The sequence below is a fragment of the Anarrhichthys ocellatus genome, unplaced genomic scaffold (genome assembly GCF_004355925.1).
Source record: "Anarrhichthys ocellatus isolate YVR2014 unplaced genomic scaffold, GSC_Weel_1.0 scaffold4, whole genome shotgun sequence".
NCBI classification, from domain to species: domain Eukaryota; kingdom Metazoa; phylum Chordata; class Actinopteri; order Perciformes; family Anarhichadidae; genus Anarrhichthys; species Anarrhichthys ocellatus.
This window is the reverse complement of record NW_022280034.1, coordinates 13,974,919-13,996,908: the sequence shown is the minus strand read 5'-3', so window position 1 is coordinate 13,996,908 and position 21,990 is coordinate 13,974,919. Positions and strand designations below refer to the sequence as shown.

The 21,990-nt window shown below is 41.1% G+C and overlaps 1 protein-coding gene across 5 annotated transcripts in view; it reads left to right on the top strand.

Moving 5' to 3' along the window:
- Nucleotides 1-21,990, top strand: part of pemt (phosphatidylethanolamine N-methyltransferase) — a 49,370-nt gene that overhangs the window by 17,458 nt on the left and 9,922 nt on the right. The window contains exons 3-6 of one of the 5 annotated variants that reach the window (XR_004212649.1): nucleotides 9,824-9,939; nucleotides 15,841-15,986; nucleotides 17,896-19,711; nucleotides 20,028-20,118. Coding sequence is in view for 4 of the 5 variants with exons in the window: in XM_031843081.1 (XP_031698941.1) it covers nucleotides 9,824-9,939; nucleotides 15,841-15,986; nucleotides 17,896-18,062 (429 nt within the window). In the remaining variant the exon portion in view is untranslated. Of the gene's footprint in view, nucleotides 1-9,823; nucleotides 9,940-15,840; nucleotides 15,987-17,234; nucleotides 20,140-21,990 lie in introns of those variants that run through there. The other 4 variants (XM_031843083.1, XM_031843080.1, XM_031843081.1 and 1 more) reach the window with 4 other exon arrangements.

Here is a 21,990-nt window from a genome sequence, read left to right as displayed (position 1 = left end):
GTGTGTGTGTGTGTGTGTGTGTGTGTGTGTGTGTGTGTGTGTGTCTGCTTTTGTGCCCGTGTGCAACTGATCGACCACCAGCTGTTGATCAGGCTGATAGAATAACAATCCAAGCTGGATACATTTACACTGGAGGGGCGGAAGGTTACTTAAACTGGAAGTATGCCTATCTACCCTTTTCACACACTTTTATTACATAGGTCGTACATCAGTTTCTGTTGGCAGTGAGTGTATTCACGACGCGTGGATACGGGTGTGATGAGATGTGGGTGAAGGTGCAGGCTTTTGTGAGATTATGGGCCATGGATCTCGGACCCTCTATGGGGCATGATCCCCCTAAAAAAATATTTTGTACATTATAAAGTTAAATTCATCAATCTGGTTCACTTTGAGACCTAAATAAATAGCCTCTATGAAGAGCTTTACTCTCCTGTAAACGATCTCATGCTTCGTACATTTAGACTACTTGAATACTGTGCTTAAGTATAAATTTGAAGTGCTTGTACTTTACTTGAGTATGTTTATTAATTTAATTTCTACTCCACTACATTTCAGAGGGAAATATTGTCCTTTTTAACACTTATTTAGACAATATCAGTTACTAATTAAGATACTTTGCAATAGAAAATGTAAATCAACTAATAAACAATAATAATTAGGCTATATACAACTTAATAAAAGATATATAAAGTAGTTAAAATGACCTCCACCTTTACCAGCTGTTGTTGCCAGTGTGATTAAGGTCTTAGGATTGGAGGCCGTCAGTAGCGCCAGTGAAATAGTGAAGCCAAAGGGTCATAGCTTGAATAGGCATTGGCCCGAGGCACTGTATTTGAAAAGAAAAGCAAGTGCTACAGCGACATTACGAACTCAATAACAATCCACCTGTTCAAGGACATGGTCTCACTATAGACGCTAGAGAAAGATCAATGATTAAAACAAGATTCAAAGATACTCAAGCCAAACTGATATCCCAGCATTACCCCAACAACACCAACGTTTATAGTTTGAAACAAAAGTTGTTGGCATATCTAACTTTTCTTTTTACTGTGTTTCAGTTTGCACAATAAGAATTTGTGTACATTCTAAAACTGTTTCATGCATTCTGATTTCTTCATATATTGTAGATTTGTGTGAGGCCAATCAAACCCAATAGTAATTAAAGCCTTCTGTTTATACATGATGACTTTAGAATGTTCTTTTGTATTTAATGTTCTCCTGACCGTAGAATAGGCCACCATAGACATACAAAAAGGCCCAGTCATGCAAAAAAAGTAATAATAATAATAATACCGAGATATCCGGTAAAACCTCCAGATTCTTTAAAAATACTGTGGTACTGATCTTTAGTCATACTGCCCAGCACTACATTAATGCATCATAATTCTAATCCAATGATGACCATAAATATACTACTTGAAATCATCCATTCTGCATAATGAGTATACTTTTACTTTTGGTACTTTGAGTATATTTTGTCCTGAATGCAGGACTTTTAGTATTTTTACACCGTGCGCATCACTGGTAAGGAAATGTGCACGTACAGGGCCAGCCAGCCCACCTGTTGAAAATATTTTCGGTTCATTGTAAAACTGTGGCGGAACAAAATGGACTTTGGTGACACAGTAATAATGGAACCGTCTGGTGTATTTTTAGCTTTATTTTCCTGTTGTCACTTAGAGCTCCCTCCCCCTCAGATGTCTTCCTAATGTCCTGCATTCAAGCCCATTCAAGTGCCTGTATCTCAGATGTATTTGGGCTGATGGGTACGCGGTGCAGCCTGTTACCTAAGCCTTAATTGAATTTGTCTTTGAGAGCTGCTAGTTCTGCCAAGCTGGCGCCACTCCCTGTACTCTCCTCCTCATCCCGGCTTTCTGTTATTCCCATGGCTTTACTTATGATTTGATAACGGCATCAGCAGTCTGTCTGCAGAACACTTGAGTATTTTTAGCGTACTCACTCACCCAGTGGTTCATCAAACATCCACATTGATAGAGGCTTGCAGTCCCATCGCTGCTTCAGTTTAAAGCGTAGTTGCACAGATGGCCTGCTTATGTGGTTGGTGGAGGTGGATTGTAATGTTTCCCACCGGGTTATAAAATGTGTTCTTGGGTTTGAAATTCACCACACCTGTCTCTCAAAATAAACCTCTTGAGAAAAGACACGTGTCACTGAAAATATTAAATGCAAACTGAGCCCTTTTGAGTTTACAGCAGCCTGTGCAGTGTCAAAGTATTTTTTGATTAATGTTGGGATGCACCCATCTGACTTTTTCCAGTCCCTACTCTCTACCTGGACTTTAGGTCTTGGCCTATACCGAGTACCGATCTGATACCAGTGTTTAGTTAAGCTGTAGGCCTCACTGTGTGGAAATGACCCGGATCATTCTTTTATGTGTAAAGCAACATCAGTCTGGACTTATTGCAAACATTGCTTTCCTAACCTTGTAAAATACAATTTAACAAATAGAGACATAGGTATAAATTTACTTAATTTGCATGAAAAAATGTAATTGTACTTAAAAAACTTCAAAGTTAACTGGAACTACAATTCAATTGTAAACCCTTTTAATTCAGTAACGTATTGGTCAAAATAAAAATTCCAAAATATAATAAACATATAATTGAATTTAACACCCATTGACATAATACCCAACCCAGCTATTTGAGTCAGCTCTGATAGTGGTGCATCCCTAGGTTTAATATAAAAGCCATTTTTAGTCAGGTTCAGCTGGATTAGAAAATAACTCAAATGTTTTCACACAGTATCTGGGTTTGCCTGTACATTTGTAGGTCACCCTTTGGGTTTTCTTCTTTTCTTTCACTTTTTATGCTGTAGTCACTCCCTGAAGATCTCTGTTGTCCTCAGTAAGGTTTATTTTGTACTGTTCGGGGCGACCGTGGCTCACTGGGTTAAGAGGGTTGTCTGGTAACCGCAGGCAACGGTTCGATCCTCGACTGGGACGTGTCACGTGTCGTAGTGTCCCTGAGCAAGACACTGAACCCCCGGCTCCCCGGGCGCCTGTCATTGGCAGCCCACTGCTCCCTATATACAGGGATGATGCAGTGAAATGCAGAGGTCAAATTTCGTGTAATGGTTTCTTTCTTTAGATCTTGGGTGGGTGTGTGCGGAGGGGAGGTGGGTGTAATTACACAATATCTAAATCACATGGACTGAGCCACTTCTTTGTTGAAAAGGAAAGTGTCATTGTCATGGGTCACTGACAATGTATAATATAATACATTTATTATATTATACTTCAACACAGAGCGTTTCATCTGCAGCAGCAGTTTTGTTCAGGCCACTTGAATGGCAGCATTATGTACTTCCTCTTTCTTTTGACATTGCTGAATTCTTGTATCACCCAGATGTGTCATGGAAATTCTGTCAAACCACTTCTGGCAAACACAAAATAAAAGCACAGACACTGATGTATTTGAAGATTATTGTGATTGTTATTAATCAGTAATAGGAGACACTCTTTTACATTAGACAACCTGGCCTTTATGGATTTTAAAGAACATTAAAATGAATTTTCATTAGTTAACGCATATGAAGCTATCGAACCTTTCAATGGCTATCCACAAAAATCACATAAATATGTATGACATATACCTTTCAAAACAAGTCCCGTTCAGAGACTGAGAAAAGCAGCCACTTTCTCAGTAAGTCTCCACCGCATCAATTGGTTGAGCTAACGAGGTTGTCAGCTCGGTCGAGAAATGGTCAGATGATGAGTATGAAGTCAACAGTAACTTTATGGCTGTTAATGCATCGTGTACACACACACACACACACTTCATAAAGCGAAGGGGGTTCGTCCTTAAGTTAGCACCAACTCTGGCTCAGGCTCACATAAGGTGGGCTGACCTTTTAAAGGTGGACCAGCAAATTTCCTTTGAGTGATAAGTCGTGCCGCTGAGTTTTACTCTTTAAAAAAAAATCATGTTTCTTTCAACTGTTTAACTGAAGCGTTAATCAGTCAAAATTCTTTAGTAAATGGTTAATTATTTAACATCCCCAGCATCAACATTAAGATGCATTCATAATCTTAGCATCTCTGCGCGAACAAATGTGTTACCTCACCTGCAACGCTAGTTCCCTTCCATCCCTCCATTGTTATTGTTGACGTTCTGTCTCTTTTCAGCTCGCTGTGTCTCAGCATCCCACGGAGCAGACTGTAATGTAATCAAGATTTGCACGTAACATTAGGGTGAGTCACAGAACAGCTAAATTGTTTCATTTCACAGCAGTCTTCTTTTCTTGGCATGGAGACAGGGATGAAAGATGAATATAAAGGAAGGCTACAGTGGGGGGCAGATGAACATTTATCTCTTCACCAAAGTAAAGCTTCATCAAATAACTCTTATTGCACTTGAGCACTGCGTTTAACCTCCTGTCATTGCCACAGGCTGCTTAGTGACTAATGTCAAACACTTCAGCGAATATACAGTGGGTACGGAAAGTATTCTTTGTTTCAGTGCAGCCATTTGCTAAAATCAAAAAAGTTCATTTTATTTCTCATTCTCACTCAGCACCCCATCTTGACAGAAAAAAACAGAAATGCAGAAATTTTTGCAAGTTTATTGAAAAAAAAACAACTGAAATATCACATGGTCATAAGTATTCAGACCCTTTGCTCAGTATTGAGTAGAAGCACCCTTTTGAGCTAGTACAGCCATGAGTCTTCTTGGGAATGATGCATCAAGTTTTTGACACCTGGATTTGGGGATCCTCTCCAGTTCTGTCAGGTTGGATGGTGAACGTTGGTGGACAGCCATTTTCAGGTCTCTCCAGAGATGCTCAATTGGGTTTAGGTCAGGGCTCTGGCTGGGCCAGTCAAGAATGGTCACAGAGTTGTTCCGAAGCCACTCCTTTGTTATTTTAGCTGTGTGCTTAGGGTCATTGTCTTGTTGGAAGGTGAAGCTTCGGCCCAGTCTGAGGTCCAGAGCACTCTGGAAGAGGTTTTCTTCCAGGATATCTCTGTACTTGGCCGCATTCATCTTTCCTTCAATTGCAACCAGTCGTCCTGTCCCTGCAGCTGAAAAACACCCCCATAGCATGATGCTGCCACCACCATGTTTCACTGTTGGGATTGTATTGGGCAGGTGATGAGCAGTGCCTGGTTTTCTCCACACATACCGCTTAGAATTAACACCAAAAAGTTCAATCTTGGTCTCATCAGACCAGAGAATCTTATTTCTCATAGTCTGGGAGTCCTTCATGTGTTTTTGGCAAACTCTATGCGGGCTTTCATATGTCTTGCACTGAGGAGAGGCTTCCGTCGGGCCACTCTGCCATAAAGCCCCGACTGGTGGAGGGCTGCAGTGATAGTTGACTTTGTGGAACTTTCTCCCATCTCCCTACTGCATCTCTGGAGCTCAGCCACAGTGATCTTTGGGTTCTTCTTTACCTCTCTCACCAAGGCTCTTCTTCCACGATTGCTCAGTTTGGCTGGACGGCCAGGTCTAGGAAGAGTTCTGGTCGTCCCAAACTTCTTCCATTTAAGGATTATGGAGGCCACTGTGCTCTTAGGAACCTTGAGTGCTGCAGAAATTCTTTTGTAACCTTGGCCAGATCTGTGCCTTGCCACAATTCTGTCTCTGAGCTCCTTGGGCAGTTCCTTCGACCTCATGATTCTCATTTGCTCTGACATGCACTGTGAGCTGTAAGGTCTTATATAGACAGGTGTGTGCCTTTCCTAATCAAGTCCAATCAGTTTAATTAAACACAGCTGGACTCCAATGAAGGAGTAGAACCATCTCAAGGAGGATCAGAAGAAATGGACAGCATGCGAGTTAAATATGAGTGTCACAGCAAAGGGTCTGAATACTTATGACCATGTGATATTTCAGTTTTTCTTTTTTAATAACTTTGCAAAAATTTCTACATTTTTGTTTTTTTCTGTCGAGATGGGGTGCTGAGTGTACATTAATGAGAAATAAAATGAACTTTTTTGATTTTAGCAAATGGCTGCAATGAAAATGTAAAGGGGTCTGAATACTTTCCGTACCCACTGTATATTGAATAAGACATGCTCAGCCTTTCACATAGAGCTCAAGAATCAGGGAGAATGCCACATGAGTAGGTGTAGTTCCGCTGTCACCAAAGCCCTCCTTTCAAACACCAACACTTTTATTTTCTCTGTGTACAGTTTATGTCCTCTCACTTTTATTCATCTTCTTCTTCTTTCCTCCCCTGAGCGTAGAAAAGGTGTTGCCATGGCAACATTTGTGTCCTTTTACAGTCCACCTACACAATCCGGGTCAGTCAGTAATTTGGAGTTTGCCGCGCGAGTGTGAAGTGCAACTTTGAGAGCTGTACTGCAAACTAACATCAATTAGGAGCTTCGGCAAGAGAATACAGATGCATGATTAGCTCTTATGTACCAGCCGGTTTAGGGATGTACACAAATAAGAACAATGTGAGCAGATCATTTCCTCTCAGGAGACATAATAGTATCTAATTGTTTGCAGTAGATGTTTTTCTCCTTGTCCCTGTACAATATTCAGCGAGGTACGTCCTCGATAATTCATCAGTGACCATAATTACTGTGCATTGCAGGATGAATTATGTACCATATAGTTATTTGCTACTCAAGATCCAGTATCAAGGCCTGGCGCCCGGGACGTCTTGAGCCTGAATAGCTGAAGTTGGGGTCGGTCTCAAAAGTGCATTAAAAATGCCAAGAGAAGATATATTTATAATTGGTTTCTTTCTTTTTTTTTCCATAAGACAAACCAACTGCTTTCATTTAGACCTCCACCCATTGCATACACGTCCTTTAAAAAAAACTACATTGTGACCCAATGAGCTACTGTATAATTACCTTTTTTTATTTTGTCAATGGCTGATTTTCATAAAAATACACTTAGGACACTTAAAATCTAACTTATTTTGATTGAAGCCTCCTACCAACAACTGATACTACACAACCAAATGAATTCATTGGTACCAACCATGTAATGCGATGATGGAAAATGGAAAACTGGCGTGGCTATTTTTTAAGAAGTCCCTTGACCTCTCACCTCAAGATATGTGAATGAAAATTGGTTTTATTGTTACCGACAAGTCTCCCCTTTACAGACATGCTGACTGTATGATAATCGCATGCAGTTTTTTTGCATGCCGTAAAAATACGTTATTTTTGCCTTTTAGAAATATTTCTGCCTACTGGAGTCCCTAAACAGTCTTGCAACTGTAAAACCACAAACTGGAGACCACAGGCATTCAGGGGATGTATGGCTTTCCTTGGTATATTGACAACTAGGGGGTTTCTGAGCAGTTTCAAGAACAGAAGCACTCGCCATCCAATCGTCGGAAAATGCAATTCTTATCCCAATGTCAAGAGTTTTTGATACATGTCTTATTCTATTGTGTTCCTCATGGTCTCTGTGTTTTAATGTGATCTTTTGGAGGGATTTTTGACAATCTTTATCTGTTGTGCAGTGGTAACACTTTTTTTTGATGTAGCAAATTTGTACAACAAATGGTATCAAGCCAAAAATTGCAGCAACAACTTATGAGACATAATTGAGCATGGAAATGGACATCATATACCTCCATCATAATGCTCTAAGCCCCTTTTATACTCTCATCATTAATTTTTTATCAATAAATTATTTGTTATTTCTGAGTCATGACTAGAGCAACTTAACAAACAATGTTGAGATGCATCTCAAATTAATCTTCAGGTCCCTAGCTTTCATTTGAGAGTTTTTTTAAGGTCTACCTTTATACTTACCTTTATACTTTTTTTGCATTTCTGGTTCCCTCGTCTCAAAGTCAATGGGTTTTTTAAATGGGTTTATGTCTAGATGCCTGACATAAGGACTGCACAGTCTTTAGAATGTTATGTAGTTGGTTTATAGCCTAACGTCAGCGATTGCATTCACGCTTCATCAATCATATAAGGGGTTTTCATTTGTGAAGATTATCTTGCTGAACAAAGCGTGTTAGTATCATAAACTTGTGTTTGCCTCAAAAAAAATGTCTGCGATAATCCAAAATCCAACGGAAAAATCCCTCTGTCTTTTGTCAAGGGAACCAGTGCGATGCTAACTTCTGGGGTTGGCCTACACAATACGTCATCCCTGCAGCCCTCTGTTGTTTGGTTGGTTGGTATTTAGTTGGTTACGGTTGCATCAGTTTTGCTTCCACTAGACTAGACTCTCAGTCAGACAGTTTAAGTCCTGGATGGACACTTTATAATAACTACACGCTATGAAGCGTTAGTTAAGTATGAGTAAACACTTAATTCATCATTTATAAAGCATTGTTCCTACATTAACACTCACAATTCATTGTAAGGCATTGATAGTCCTCACTTTAGATGAGGCCACACAAAATACTTAACTAACGACTAGTAACTACCTGAATTAATCATGAATTGCAGTATTAATGTGTTTACAATGCACATATTAACATAGTCCCTAACCATTAGTGCATATCTAAATCATTATATATATAAATGCATGAATAATGTACATCTAAATAAGTTCTTAAACATTTACTTACTCTTTATAAAAGATGTCATTAATCATCTACAACTCCTTAATAATTAGTTTGTAATATATATATATATATATATATATATATAATACCTAATTTACAAATGGGAAATCGATCATTTATAAAGTATGAAAACACAATCATGAAACAGATAACAGACGAGCTTATTAATCAAGAATAAAACATTTATAACTATTGTTATGAATTGCATACTAATGAGTGTTAATGTATGAACAATGCTTTATAAATGATGAATTAAGTGTTTACTCATACTTAACTAATGCTTCATAGTGTGTTATTATAAAGTGTTACCCATATATCTTTGAACTAGGAAGCATCTCGTTCTGTTTCTCTGTCCCTGTTTTACTCTCTGTGTAGCTGATCAATGCTGACACTAAAACAGATACAGCAATGCTTAAAATGATGAAGACATACACCAACCACTACATTACAAACTGACTTTTCCCTAAAACACTGAAGCGATGGACGATGGAGATGACTGCAGGCGTCATGTTGAGATTTCATGAAATGTTGGAATAGCTTGTTTCTTACGTTTACGAAAGGTTGCAAAGGAACGGAAATGAATGCCTGAATCACAAACTCCTCCGCTATTCAGAGGAAAAAAACATTTAAAAAGTTCTCAACAATTTCAAGGCCAAGGTTTAAAATGAATAGGTAGAGCGCTCAAAACATCCATCTTTTGGAGGCAAATGAAAGTAAGCAGTAAAAAGATTTTTTATCAGAATGAGTGGATACAACAACAAAATAATGTCAACCTACAAAAAACTTTACAGGCATAGTAAAAAAATTAACTTTTTATATATACAGTATATGCTGTATATACACGCATTTAGCAGTTGAAAAGACATCCTCAGACTTCCTCAGGAGTTGTCAGAGACTATGATAGAGCTAAAAGTAGAATGAAGAGTGGAGTTACATTCATCAGGTTTAACAGAAATACAACTTTAAATCAATAACTGCTGAGTATCTGCTGGATGTGTAACCAGGCAAATGTTTGCATACATACACGTTTGCTGTTGCTAAACTATAAGTGATCACTTGTTGTGTTTACTACTTGTTGTACCTTCCACAAGTGGCCAACATAAATCAGTTAATTCAGATTTATCTCTGAAGTAACATAATCATCATTGTAAAGTTTGCCACAAAGACGGCTAATTTTACGTTGCAACTCAATTAGCAGTGTTTCTCAATCTTCTTCCAGTCATTGTTTTCTGGACCGTTCCCTACTGCATTTTAAGGATCACGCCATCATCTCATGACCTCTGCTTTCTGTCTCTCTGTCATCTGTCAGGTGGCGAGATGGGAGCATCGGACACGGACACTCTCCAGGCTCTTTGGTAGCCCCTACCTGGCCTGTTACTGCCTGGGCTTCGTCATCATTCTGCTCAACGTGTACCGCAGTCACAGGTGAAGCGCACACTCTGCTGCTCATTCCGCTCAATTCATGTCATTTTATTTCCATCCAGATCAGCTCACTTTTGATCAATTCCAGCCCGTTTCTCTCTCAGTCGCCCTTCTTCTCATACATCTTCCTGTTCTGCTTCCGTGTCCTCTTCTGCTGCTCTTTTCTTCCTTCCTCCCCGTCCTAATGTGGGCCCACGGTTCTGGATGTGCCGGTGTCACCCCCACGCCTGCCATCGCACAGCACCCAGTGGAAGTACACGCTCCCACAACTCCCGCTGTGGATCACAATGGTCACACAGTACCCTCTACCAAACCTCCCATAGACAGCATGCCAGTGCCAGAAGAATTTTTTCTTTTCACATTTCTTTTCCTCTCTCTGTTGCCAGTCAACAACACTTTTGGAACAAGCTGCTTCGAAGCGATAAATTGTCTCGCCAGTTTTCTCTCGTGTCTCTGAAAAGAATGTTTATCAACGCACAGAAACACGCAACATGAGAAACTAAAAATAGTAGCCGCACATAGCAATTCATTTGTTCAGATGTACTCTTTTAAACACATTGTAAAGCATTTGAAATGCTTTTATATGCACGATTGCAATGTAATGACAGAGAAAATTCCAATAATTGCGTGTAAAATGTAGTGAGAGAAAGTTAGAGGGAAGAGAAAGATGCACCATCAGTAAGGATGGTGAGGGCACTGAGCGTTGAGCACCTGCGAGCATTCCAGCTGTGCTGGCACGGTGCAAATGGTTTTCCACAGGACAGCGTAGCCTGCAGGGTTGCACAGACGGCAGTAAAGAGACTTTTATTCTGCAGCTCTTCATCCAACAGGTCACCGTTACATATGTTACCCTTCCCTCCCATTGCCATTCATTTTCCATAGACGGTGTTACGTGACCCACAGGTCGGACATGACACTCTCAGTCAAATCATCCGCAGAAGAGATTAACAACTGTGTTCGACTGACGTCTGGTTCCTCGAAAGCCGAAAGCGCAAGTCTGTGTGGGCAGTAGTGGCGTTAAAGGTTAGAAAGGATACAGTAGATCTGTGTTGGGCTTCCTGGCACCACCGATGATGACGTGCCCATGAGCAAGGCCCCTACTCCCAAACTGCTCCAGTGCTGCTCAGTGGCCAGCAGCAGATCGGACTGTGGTGGATGTTATGTTATGTAACTCGTGATCAGGGCATTCCTGCTAAAGAGAAGCTTTCTCCCTCTTTGGATACAGCAAAGCTGTGCTTTAAAGAAAAGTTTAGCACAGTGGATCACGTCAGCAAGGTGGTCTCCTGCCCTGAAGTCGCATTGGAAACACGCAGTTTCTGAAAACGGCACACCTACAGCGGTTCTCTGGAAAAAAAACACGATTGCTGTTTGCAATCTCAACAGACGAACAGACCAGCGCACTAATTACCTTACAGCCTCATTGTTGTGCTGCCTAATTGTCCACCTAATTGACTTACGTATACATCGACTGATTCACTGGCCTGCTGATTAGCTGACTGACAGCCCCTTCTTTTTATAGCTCCACTGGATTTATAGGCTGCTGGACAGACATGCAGGGGATACAGAGAGCGCATTGTTATCTGCTAAGCACACAACAGTGATGCTCTGCGCCGATTACGTTCAATAAGAATGCAACCTTTAGGGAAAGCTCCAAGGGCGTCTAACAAGTCTTTTTTTTTTTCAATAACTGCGTGTGTTTAATTGACATTCTTGCTATTAATGAGATGGGAGAATTGGGATTTAAACATTTAAAGTAATTCATTTATCAAATGCAAAAATGTTACACGTCTACTCCCCCTGTGTTTAGGCTCAGGAAATATTAAAAGCTAAAAAAAGAATATCCCACAACTCATTTAGAAATATCTTTTAATGTTTGGAAACTACAAGCACAACAGGCATGCCAGCTGCTCACGTGCCAGGAAAGCAAACTAGATGTAAGTGTAATCAGGTTAAATCATACCTAGATGCAATATGGAGGTGAGATGCATATTAATGCACGGTGTATATGGAAATACACACATGCGTTGTGGCAGAGGTGACATTGTGGTTGTAGTAAACTGCTGCTCCACATTTTTTCATCATTGATATAGGAGAAGGAAGAAAGCATCACAGGTGCAAAGATAATGTTCGCTGCTCAAGTAGAAGTCGTGCTCTGTAGCTTTTTTCAGAGTTGAATTGGAGACAGAAGGACAAGAGCAGGAAATCGGGTGGAGGATGGAGCAGCCGTCGCCATGACACATTACATTTTTGGTCCTTTTTGTAATATCAATGTGCAAATGAGGATTTGAAGCTGAAATGATAGAAACAACCCCAATAGAACCCTCCCTCCCTGAATTTGCACCACTATACGATAAAACCATGCAGTTATGTAAAACGACAAAAAAAAGCATTAAAAACTAATTTGCTGGACTACGAAAGAATTTCAGCCAGCGGAAATTCACCCACTGACCTCCTTTCCACATCTCCGTCCCACAGACCCCGTTTCCCATCTCTTTTCCAATCCAAAGCCCAGCAGTGTGCCTCCCCAGGCCACCTTACCTCACAGAGCACCTCAGCGGTCACTCTTTGTGTCTGACGTGGCCGCACATCGGGCCGCATTACGTCACACTTCCTGTTCCCTTTGACAAAAGGGAGAACACCATCAGACTCACAGCACAGGACCCCATAACCCAGTTTTGTCTTGTTAACCCCAAACCTTGTTTTAAATTGGGAGCCATTTTTTTTGTCTGCAGGAAATGCACCGTGTGCAGACAGCACAGAGGATGTTAATGCACACACGCAAAACTGCATCCGCCCCAGCACCTGTGTGTTCCATTACAATTTACAAACCCTTTCAACATCACAAGTACTGAACTTTGTTGTCTCGCTATCTTTAGACACTGCAGGACACAGCAGCCATAACTAAATTTACAAAAACATGAATTGCAAAATGAAGAGCATAGACGGCCAACATAAATAGACAATAACTAGTATCACTGGTCCTAACGCTGTGACTTTGACCAAATTATTATTATTCAATTAGTATCCAAAAGGATGAAATGAACAAAATATAAAAGGTAGTTTTTTAAAAATTCTCAACAGACCTCTCCCTAACTGCTCCAGTATATGTTATCTGAAGCTTTAGTTCACAACTTCTTATTCAGAAATGTATGCAATTCTGAAAAAAAAAATCATTCGGCAAAAAAGTGGAATCTATGGTCTCAATTAGTCAGAATGGGGCATTAATGTTGGAGCTACAATGTGGGGATCCTGCTGGTAACACAGGTGTGTTTTTACATTAATGATATTGCATTCTTGCATATTGTATTGCTGACTAAATGTTTAGGCTCTGTAGATCACGTGCTTTGACACATGGTCCAGCATTAATATTTAGCGTTTTAAGCTGTAAATGTGTCCCCTGTACACCGAGAGTGGATATTTACTTAACTGTGCCAATCAGAAGACTATAGAAAACATGGATTTATTATCTGAAATAGAGCTTGGCAATATGAAACAATATATAAAACAATTTTATATATAGTTTGCCACACGTCGGCCCCCACTTAAGACATATTTGGAGTGCAGCCATTCTGTTGTCATGAAAGCAAAGTTCACACTACATGAGTGACTGGCAACAGGGATCACGCACTGCTAGATCCTTCACCAGGAGGATTCCCGATGAGGTCTCCGTCCTACGTGTTGTCGCTAAAACACGCGAGAACTGAAACCGGCGTAGCGCCGTCGTGCTTCACGTGTTCACAAGTCTTTACTATTATCCCCTGTGTAGATCAGTCACCGTGCTACGTGTTATGTCCATCGATGTAAACATCAAACACCCATCACCGAATCCCATCATCAGTGGGGACAGCAGTTTGCACTCATTTCAATATGTTAGGATAGTTTTTAAGAGCATATCCTTTAATGCAGTGTGTTTCCACTTCTTTCAAACTATACAGCGGTGTTGAAACAAGGCCGAGACGGTTATTTGTCACCACCACAGTTAAGTAGTGCTATTCTGAACTGCCAAACAGAACGGAAATCACTCTGTAAATGCGCCAGAGTTTGAATCAATTGTTACATCTTAATGCAAATCCAACACTCTGTAAGTACCTTCTTGAAAATGCTTTTACTTGAAGACCACACTTGCGCAATGCACGACCCTCAGCCACGGGCCAGTGAGCCACGGGGCTATCATTGGCAGCCCACTGCTCCCTATATACAGGGATGGGTCAAATGCAGAAGTCAAATTTCGTGTATGTGTATGTGTATATGACAATAAAAAGGGTTTCTTGGGTTTCAAATCACTCATTGTCAGTGCAGGCTACATTTGAGTGTGACATCAGAGATTTAAAAGCACTCTCGCTAACAAGTGACTCACAAGTGACTCACACACGCACAGTCGATGCGTTAGAAGGTATTGGGGGAGTTGAAAGTCGAGAAATATATACAAATGAAGTGCTTGATCGTGTCTGCAGTGATGGATGCTTTTGGTGACTACCAGGTCAGTTTAATGCATTGAGACGTGCTTCCTGTTTGTTATTTAGATGAAGCAGTTGGCTCCAAAACCAAACAAAGGTGGACGGCATGAGTGAAATTCTCCTGGTGACCCTAAAGATCAAAATGAAAATGTGACTCTACCCTCTAATATTGTTAAACAGTTTGCGAACAATCAGTCTTCACCGATTACTCCCCTGTCGATTCCATGCAATGATGTCATGGTACTGCAGAGTCTGTTTATCCCGTAGTGATGGTGTTCATGCCTGATGAAACGCAGAGAGATGTCTTTGCACTCTGACGGCCCATGATTGACGATTTCATAATAAAGTTTGAAGTTGGATCTCAAACTCCTGCGCTTCCAGCCCATGTTCAATAACGCAGAGGGTAATTCTCATTTTGTTTTCACTGTATTAATCTTTTTGACATCATATTCCTGTCAGGCGTTTTCTGTCAGGCTGGAGGGAACATTATTTTTTACACAACCAGTCATTAGATGATGAAGTATCCGCCCGGCTGACCTTATGTTTTAAGCCATGCTAGCAGCGTGGCTTTACAGTGGGTTAGTCAACCACTTATGTCCGGACCGACATATCTCAGCAACTATTGGAAGTAGTTGTATAGTCATTTTGACATTGGTCATTTGAACACTCATTATCCCCAGAAGATTAACCCTAATGATCCCCTGATTTTTCCTCGACAGTTTTTGGATTGATTGCCATGAAATTGAATTCAGACATCCAGGTTGTAGTAACTTCCGTGATCCCTTCGTTTTTCATTTCTTGGCATCATCAGGTCAAAATTGTATTTTGTCCGAATCTTTTGGTTCGTGACCAAATATCTGCGAGGTGTATGACCCTATAGGATAGTGACCGTTGGTAAACCTTAAAGGAGCTATATTCGACATTCAGAGCTTTAATATCACAGCTAACAACTGCTGTAGAGATATGGTGGAGTCATGGCGTCCTGAGCAGAGAATGAAGTCACTCTCCCTGTGTGTGTGTTGAAATCCAAGCTTCTCTGTTATTTTTTTTTGTTAGCCGGGCCAGGCCTGTTAGTGCAAGTGAATCCCTCTAGCTAGCTAACCACCACCGCTCTGCGCTGCACTCATACGGCGGATACCGCTGGTAACCCTGTCCCACTTCCATGGGTTGCTGTTGTGGTAAAGCCCACCGTCCGGCTCCCCACCAGGTTAACACTGTTAGCCTTGTCAGCACTGGTGCTATGGTTTGCAATGTTAGCGCTGTTAGCTTCTAGCTGAAGAGCCATGCTCAGGTAATCCTGGCTCAGGCTCTGAATCATAGATATGCTCTCAGTGCCGTATAATGCCCCTTTAAACCTTCAAATTATCAACATGTTAGCTAGAGTGTGTACAGTAATACCCTGCATGAATAAAAGTGGTTGTTATTCTTGTTTTTTTTTTGTCTGCAGTATGACGGTGGCAATGAAGTCCCAGACCAAGTGGGAGGTGATGGACAGGACAGATGTTTTCTACGCTGGTGTAGCTCTCATGGTGCTGGGCACTGTGCTGGTGGTTGGCAGCTTCCTGGCTCTGGGATTCACTGGAACCTTCCTTGGTGGGTAACAAATAAAGTGTCAATTATTAAAGGGGCAGTCCACTGATTTTACATGTCAACATATTTTTTTTAGTCACTGGAGGTAGTATTCACTTTGTGAAAACAGTTGTTTAATGACATTTAGAGTAATCCCAGCTGTGAGGACTTGAAAGATAATTGCACCATGGGAAGTGTCGGATCTAGTGTTGGAGCTTGACCCACACTTGGGACTTAAAGTCAATACATCTCGGCCTCTGCTGCTTACATTTTTCTTTTGTATACTTTCTTATGCCAGTTAAAGTACCTTTCTTGAAAAGGTTTTTGTTTACAGTCAGCTTCTTACTAAGAGGGATAGGATCCGACATTAATAACATTTTCTTTGACCAAAGATAGAACAGTTTTAGTTATTTTACTTGAGAGAATCTTTAGAGAAATGTTATATATGTAGCCCAATATCACAAATCCCAAATTTGCATATTTGTTTTGTTTAGATTTAGATTTAGATTAGATTTGTTTTCTACATCAACCGACATCTGTTGTCCTTGGACCATTACATTGGATAAGAACCCCCCCCCAAAAAAAAAAAAAACTTAAAAGGGAAAAAAAGGAAGAAAAGTCAGTCAAGGAGAGCAACTGAGGAGGGATCCCTCTCCCAGGATGGGTAACAGTGCAAAATGATGTCATGTGTACAGAATGAATAACACCATAACATTACAAAATAGTCAATCCGTATGATGAAAATTCTACAAATAATGAGTGGTAATAGCAGTAGTAGCACTAATAATAGCAGAAATAGTAATAGAAAAAGTATTACTGCTGATGATAACTGCAGCAGTGGTGGATATAATTTAAGTTAAGTTAAGAAGAAAATAATCATCCGTCAGCCCTTTAATCGTCGATGCACCGATTGCCAATCAGCACACAAGCCTCTTAGCCTTGTTATTGTCTTTATTACAACCCTCCATTTGTTTTCTACAATATTCTGTGACCTGTATACAATTTATTTATCTGTACTACTATTTAATAAATTGGCAATTAGGGATCATATGGGGATACAGGAGAAAATAAATGTGCCCACATGTGTTATATCCTAACAAGGACTTATAAATGCACTTACGACGTGTGACTTCAGACATATCTGTGCCAATTTACAGAGCCTATGCATGTAAACAAACACTTCCATGTCCTCGCATACAGAACATGCAAATATGTTCACATCTGCCTCTGAAGGCAAACATGATTGTTTTCATTTGTTTCGTCGCCATCCAGATAACGATTCAGATGAGCACATGTGTGACAGTATCGCCGTTATGACCGTTTGGCAAGCTCTGGTTTCTAGGTCAGTCATTTCTGTGAGTCATCTCCAAGATCCAGACAGTCTCTCAGCTCCTACGCCATCTTTGTCCATCACTCTATGTAAATGGCTTTAACTGTAACTGTAACTAACTGTATATCCACTTTGTCTACATTAAGATTTGCAAGCTTAAGCACTTAACCAGGTCAGTTGGCCAGCTGTCTATAATATTTGTATGTATTAGTGTAATGTACAATTGCAGCAAGTGTTTCCTTTAGGTGGCTCGGGGTGGCCTGTGTGGAACTGGTCTGACAATAGGCCAATTTTGACATGTCCCAGTAGGAAGAGCACACTTGTAAATAGTATAATTAATGAAGGCTGCATTCCATTTAGCTGCATTATTTTGAGGAATTCACTTAGCATAGTCGTTATGGCTGCTATCAATTAAAAAACGAAGATGACAGTATCAGTGCCCTCAAAGTGATGGCAATATGTGAATGATGGGTATCATTCTGTTCAGACATCTCCGTGTCCCGGCTGTAGGGCTTGTAGATGCTGCGGTTGTGGGCCAATCGCATGTCTCTTTAAAGTCTCGCAGTGATATGGAAAACCGATCAAATTGTATTTTTTTTCTAGATCTGGGCACAAAGATGATCAGTTGCAGGTATCGTATGACAGGAGAAGATTTGCCACTGCTGGGTTGTTTTGGTCGTTACCTTAACAGTATCGGTTACCGATACCCAGCCTTAGTAGTCTTGCTCCCCAGAGGATATGCCTTTTCCAATATGTTCCCAATATGTTGATCTATAAATTACATTACATATTTGGTATGTAATGTAATTACATACATACATTTGACTTTTGAACAAATGTTAAGTTACTCTGGTGGTATATGTTTCTGCTTATATGTAAGATGATTTTTAGTTTCCTTTCCGATTCCTCCTACCGTGGGCACCCACAAACATAAACACAAACAAACTAGAGGCTACAGCCTGTGGGTGTGTGTTTGTAATTAGATTTTTCTTATTTACTCCGTTTTAAGCCCCTCACTGTGACCTGGTGATTCAAACTGATGGCACAGGGTTAGAAACAAAGATCCAAGCACAATCAAATCACACCGACAGTGTTTACGTATTAGCCAGCCGGCCCAGGGTGTAAACTCCGATCACGCACTACCGATCACAGACCCACTTCTCCGACCTCTAGGCTACCGCTGTGCTTTCACTACTCTTCAGCAAATCCAGCTTGCCATTGTTTGCAACCACAATGAAACAACAGTGACGCAGGAACATTGGGAAAAATGTGTTATGCTTGGCTTTCAAATGAATTGGAAATGAATTGAATTGGAAAAGCCAATAGTTGCTTTGAGGTCAAAAATGAGGTTAGCGTATTGTTATGCTAGTTTTCTATTGCAAACCAAACCCATTTGTTTATATAGTCTCTTATATTCTCCCCCACCTATGGTGCTTAAATGAGCATACATAGTAAAAATTGTTATACAACTTGGGCAATACCAGCCTTCCTTTGAACAGGGCAAGCAGCACCCCATGCGTAATTCAGTTTTACGTGTGTGTGTGTGTGTGTGTGTGTGTGTGTGTGTGTGTGTGTGTGTGGATGAGGGAGGCATAAACGAAGTATTAAAATGTCTGTGTGTTTGTGTACACACAATAGCCGGGGAACATTATTACATAGCAATAGTAGGTTTCCCAGGTTTCAGAGGGTACAGTGAGCGGGTGTCCTGCTGTAGTTCAGCTGCCCCCAATGTTTGCACAAGAAGCCACACATTTGTTTTAAATCAGTATACAGTACATATGTGATTGTTTTGACTTGGTTCGGCTAATTTCGCACTCCGCTGCAGCAAACTGCATTATGCTTTGGGTGGCTAGTTATGGCTGCATGCTCAAATTTTCTCAAAAACACCTTTTGTTTCATGTTTTATAGTCCCGGTAGCGGCTGCTGCTGGTGAACACACAGCTCAGCGCATCGCCAACCCCCATCTGCATTGATCACAATGAGAGCTGATCTGTTGTGTGAGACATGCGAGTGAGAAACACTTTCCAGTCAGCAGCACACCACATAAGTTGACACTTGCTCTCCATGAGAAACACCGACTCAGAGGCCTAATCATGTTTCCTCTTTCAAAAAAGAAAAACATTATTATAATGTATATTTCCTCATACAAAAAAGTTAATATGTTAATATTTTCTGGCTGGTGCAGTAATCAAACTTTGACTCCAGAGTTTTCACACGAGGTCATGTCCATGTGGTCCTCGTGTTAACATCGGTAGCAGCCAGTGAGACGGAGCGGCAGCCAGACGGTGCAGCAATAACAAGGCCGCGTGCTGCCAAAGTCCTGTTCCCTGGCACTGGATCCTCAGTCTGACTTCAGGGTCTGCTGCTTTTGTCAGAAACGTGTCAGAAATGATCGCAGCGTGACAAGTGGCCCAACGTGGTGAGTTTGAAATGAGACATCGAGGTTGTAACTAAGGCAACAGTGTGCTACTGTCCACCAGGTTTAGGAATGATTCCCTGTTCATCTGTGTTTCTTGATCAACCGGCGCCTGGAGGCAAATTAACGACCAATGCACCTCTAGAGAGGTTTCCTGCAAGTGTCTGCTGGGATTGGCATCAGCCTAATGCGTCACGGGACTGGAGAAGCCAGTAAAAAGTGACAGGTTTTAGTCATGAAATGGTGTGTTTTTGTCAAATATCATCTCAACCTGTTACAGCATTAACCCACTGTGAATGTGTCTGTTATGGTTTTCCAGGTGATTACTTTGGCATCCTGATGGATGAGAAGGTGACAGGCTTTCCCTTCAACATCACGGAGAACCCGATGTACTGGGGGAGCACTGCCAACTACCTCGGTCTGGCACTTATGTAAGTGTACGTGTGTGTGTGTGTGTGTGTGTGTGTGTGTGTGCGTGTGTGTGTGTGTGACTGGAAATGAGTAGAGGTCACTTCCCACAACTGTATCTGAGGTCAACAAGAGCGTGATTTGAATTTGATGTATAATGCATCACAACAACTTATCTCTACCAGGTTTGTTATTAACCATAACTGAAGGTTGAACTAAAGGAAAGTGTCTTGCCGCCTGCTGACGTGCGTCATGAAGTGCGGTCATGCAGAATGGCATTGATACTGAGCTGCGACCTGCAAATAGAAGAGAATGTTGTTTTCTGCAAGTTGCAAATCACTTCTCTCTTTTAAAAAGGTGGGGAGGTTAAAAATTTTACGCGTGTCTCTATGACAACTGTGACCAAATCTCTCGGAGCCCGGCGTGCGTAGTTGCTATGCAAGCGATCAGGCTCCCATTTTTCCTCTCACGGACTCCAATGCCAAATTATACCTTCTCTAATAGTCCCTTTTGTTGTGACTGTTTTGCCTCACTTTCTCTCTGCACTTTCAGCCGTGTGTCCTCTGCACTGCAAGTGATCGAACCAGGAAATTGCCTCATTTCACTACCTCCTCTTCTGTCTGTTTCTCTCCCTCACCTCCGCTTTCCTCCGTCTTTCTCTACCCCTCTATCGTTCAGTCGAGATACAAGCAGCAGCCACGGCCTCAGACGTTCCTGCTGTCTTCCGTCTCCGTCCTTTGTCCCTTGTTTTGTTGTTGTCCTCGGGATCCAGAGTAACACAAAAAAGCCAGTATGCTGACGCAAACGTCCATGTGTGTCTTCAGTGCTCGATAATCACTCGGGTTTGATGAAAAACATCCCAATTGGTATTTTTTTTTTAATTTTATTTTTTCAGTTTTAAATGAAGTCACAAGTTTGGGAGCATTTTGTCTTCCCTGTAACTTATAATGACGGGATGAGGGTGGTGGACAACAGCGTTACGGTATGTAGGCGTTGTTTAACAAGAAAGACATACGACAACGGCGTACATCGGACATGTCCACACATGAAGCGCCACCATTCTGGTCTGTCAGTGACGGGGGCCAAGTCACAACAACAACAACAACAACAACTTATCATCGCGGCTTTTAAGTTTGTGGTAGAATCAGGCCAGGTTAAAGCTATTACAACATCTATTGGGGTCTTTATTGCTGCAGACATGAGGCCATTCTCCGTTGTGGAAAACAAAGGATTTTCAAAATCTGCTTTCCTTCTTTTTTGTTGTTTTTTCACTCTGTTGATGCCGTAGACACTGGCTGTTTTTTTCTTTCAATATTGATCAAAGGAAGAGGGTATCAACATACCACATGTTGCACTTAAACTTATTTTTATTTATTTATTTCATTTTGATTCAAATTGGACACCTTAAATATTTTTTTTGTCTCCTCCCCTTTTCTTTGCTGATCCGAAAAATGATCCGAACCGTGACTCAAAAACCGCGATACGAACCGAACCGTGAGTTTTGTGATCCGTTGCACCACTAGTTGTCACGTTGGAGTTACTTCATCCGTGTTGACTTCAAACCGTTCTCATCAATATTCTTTATACTAACAATAGATCGCTTGTATGTGAAAGGGCTTGCTCCTAATCAGAAACCCACAGAGAGGTATCATCTGACTAGGCAGTCCCCCTGAGCTCTGCGGAGCTTTGTAACATCTTTCAGCTCCTTGTTGTTGGAGAAATCTGTGGTCATGTAAAGGACGTCAAATAGCATGAGATAGCCTCAGAGGTTTGAGTTTGTGGAGTATTAAAATTCAAAAAAACATTTTGATTTCAACCGTGTTAACTGGAGGCTCTTGCGTGAATGCTGGTTGCTCGTATCATGATGGCAGAAC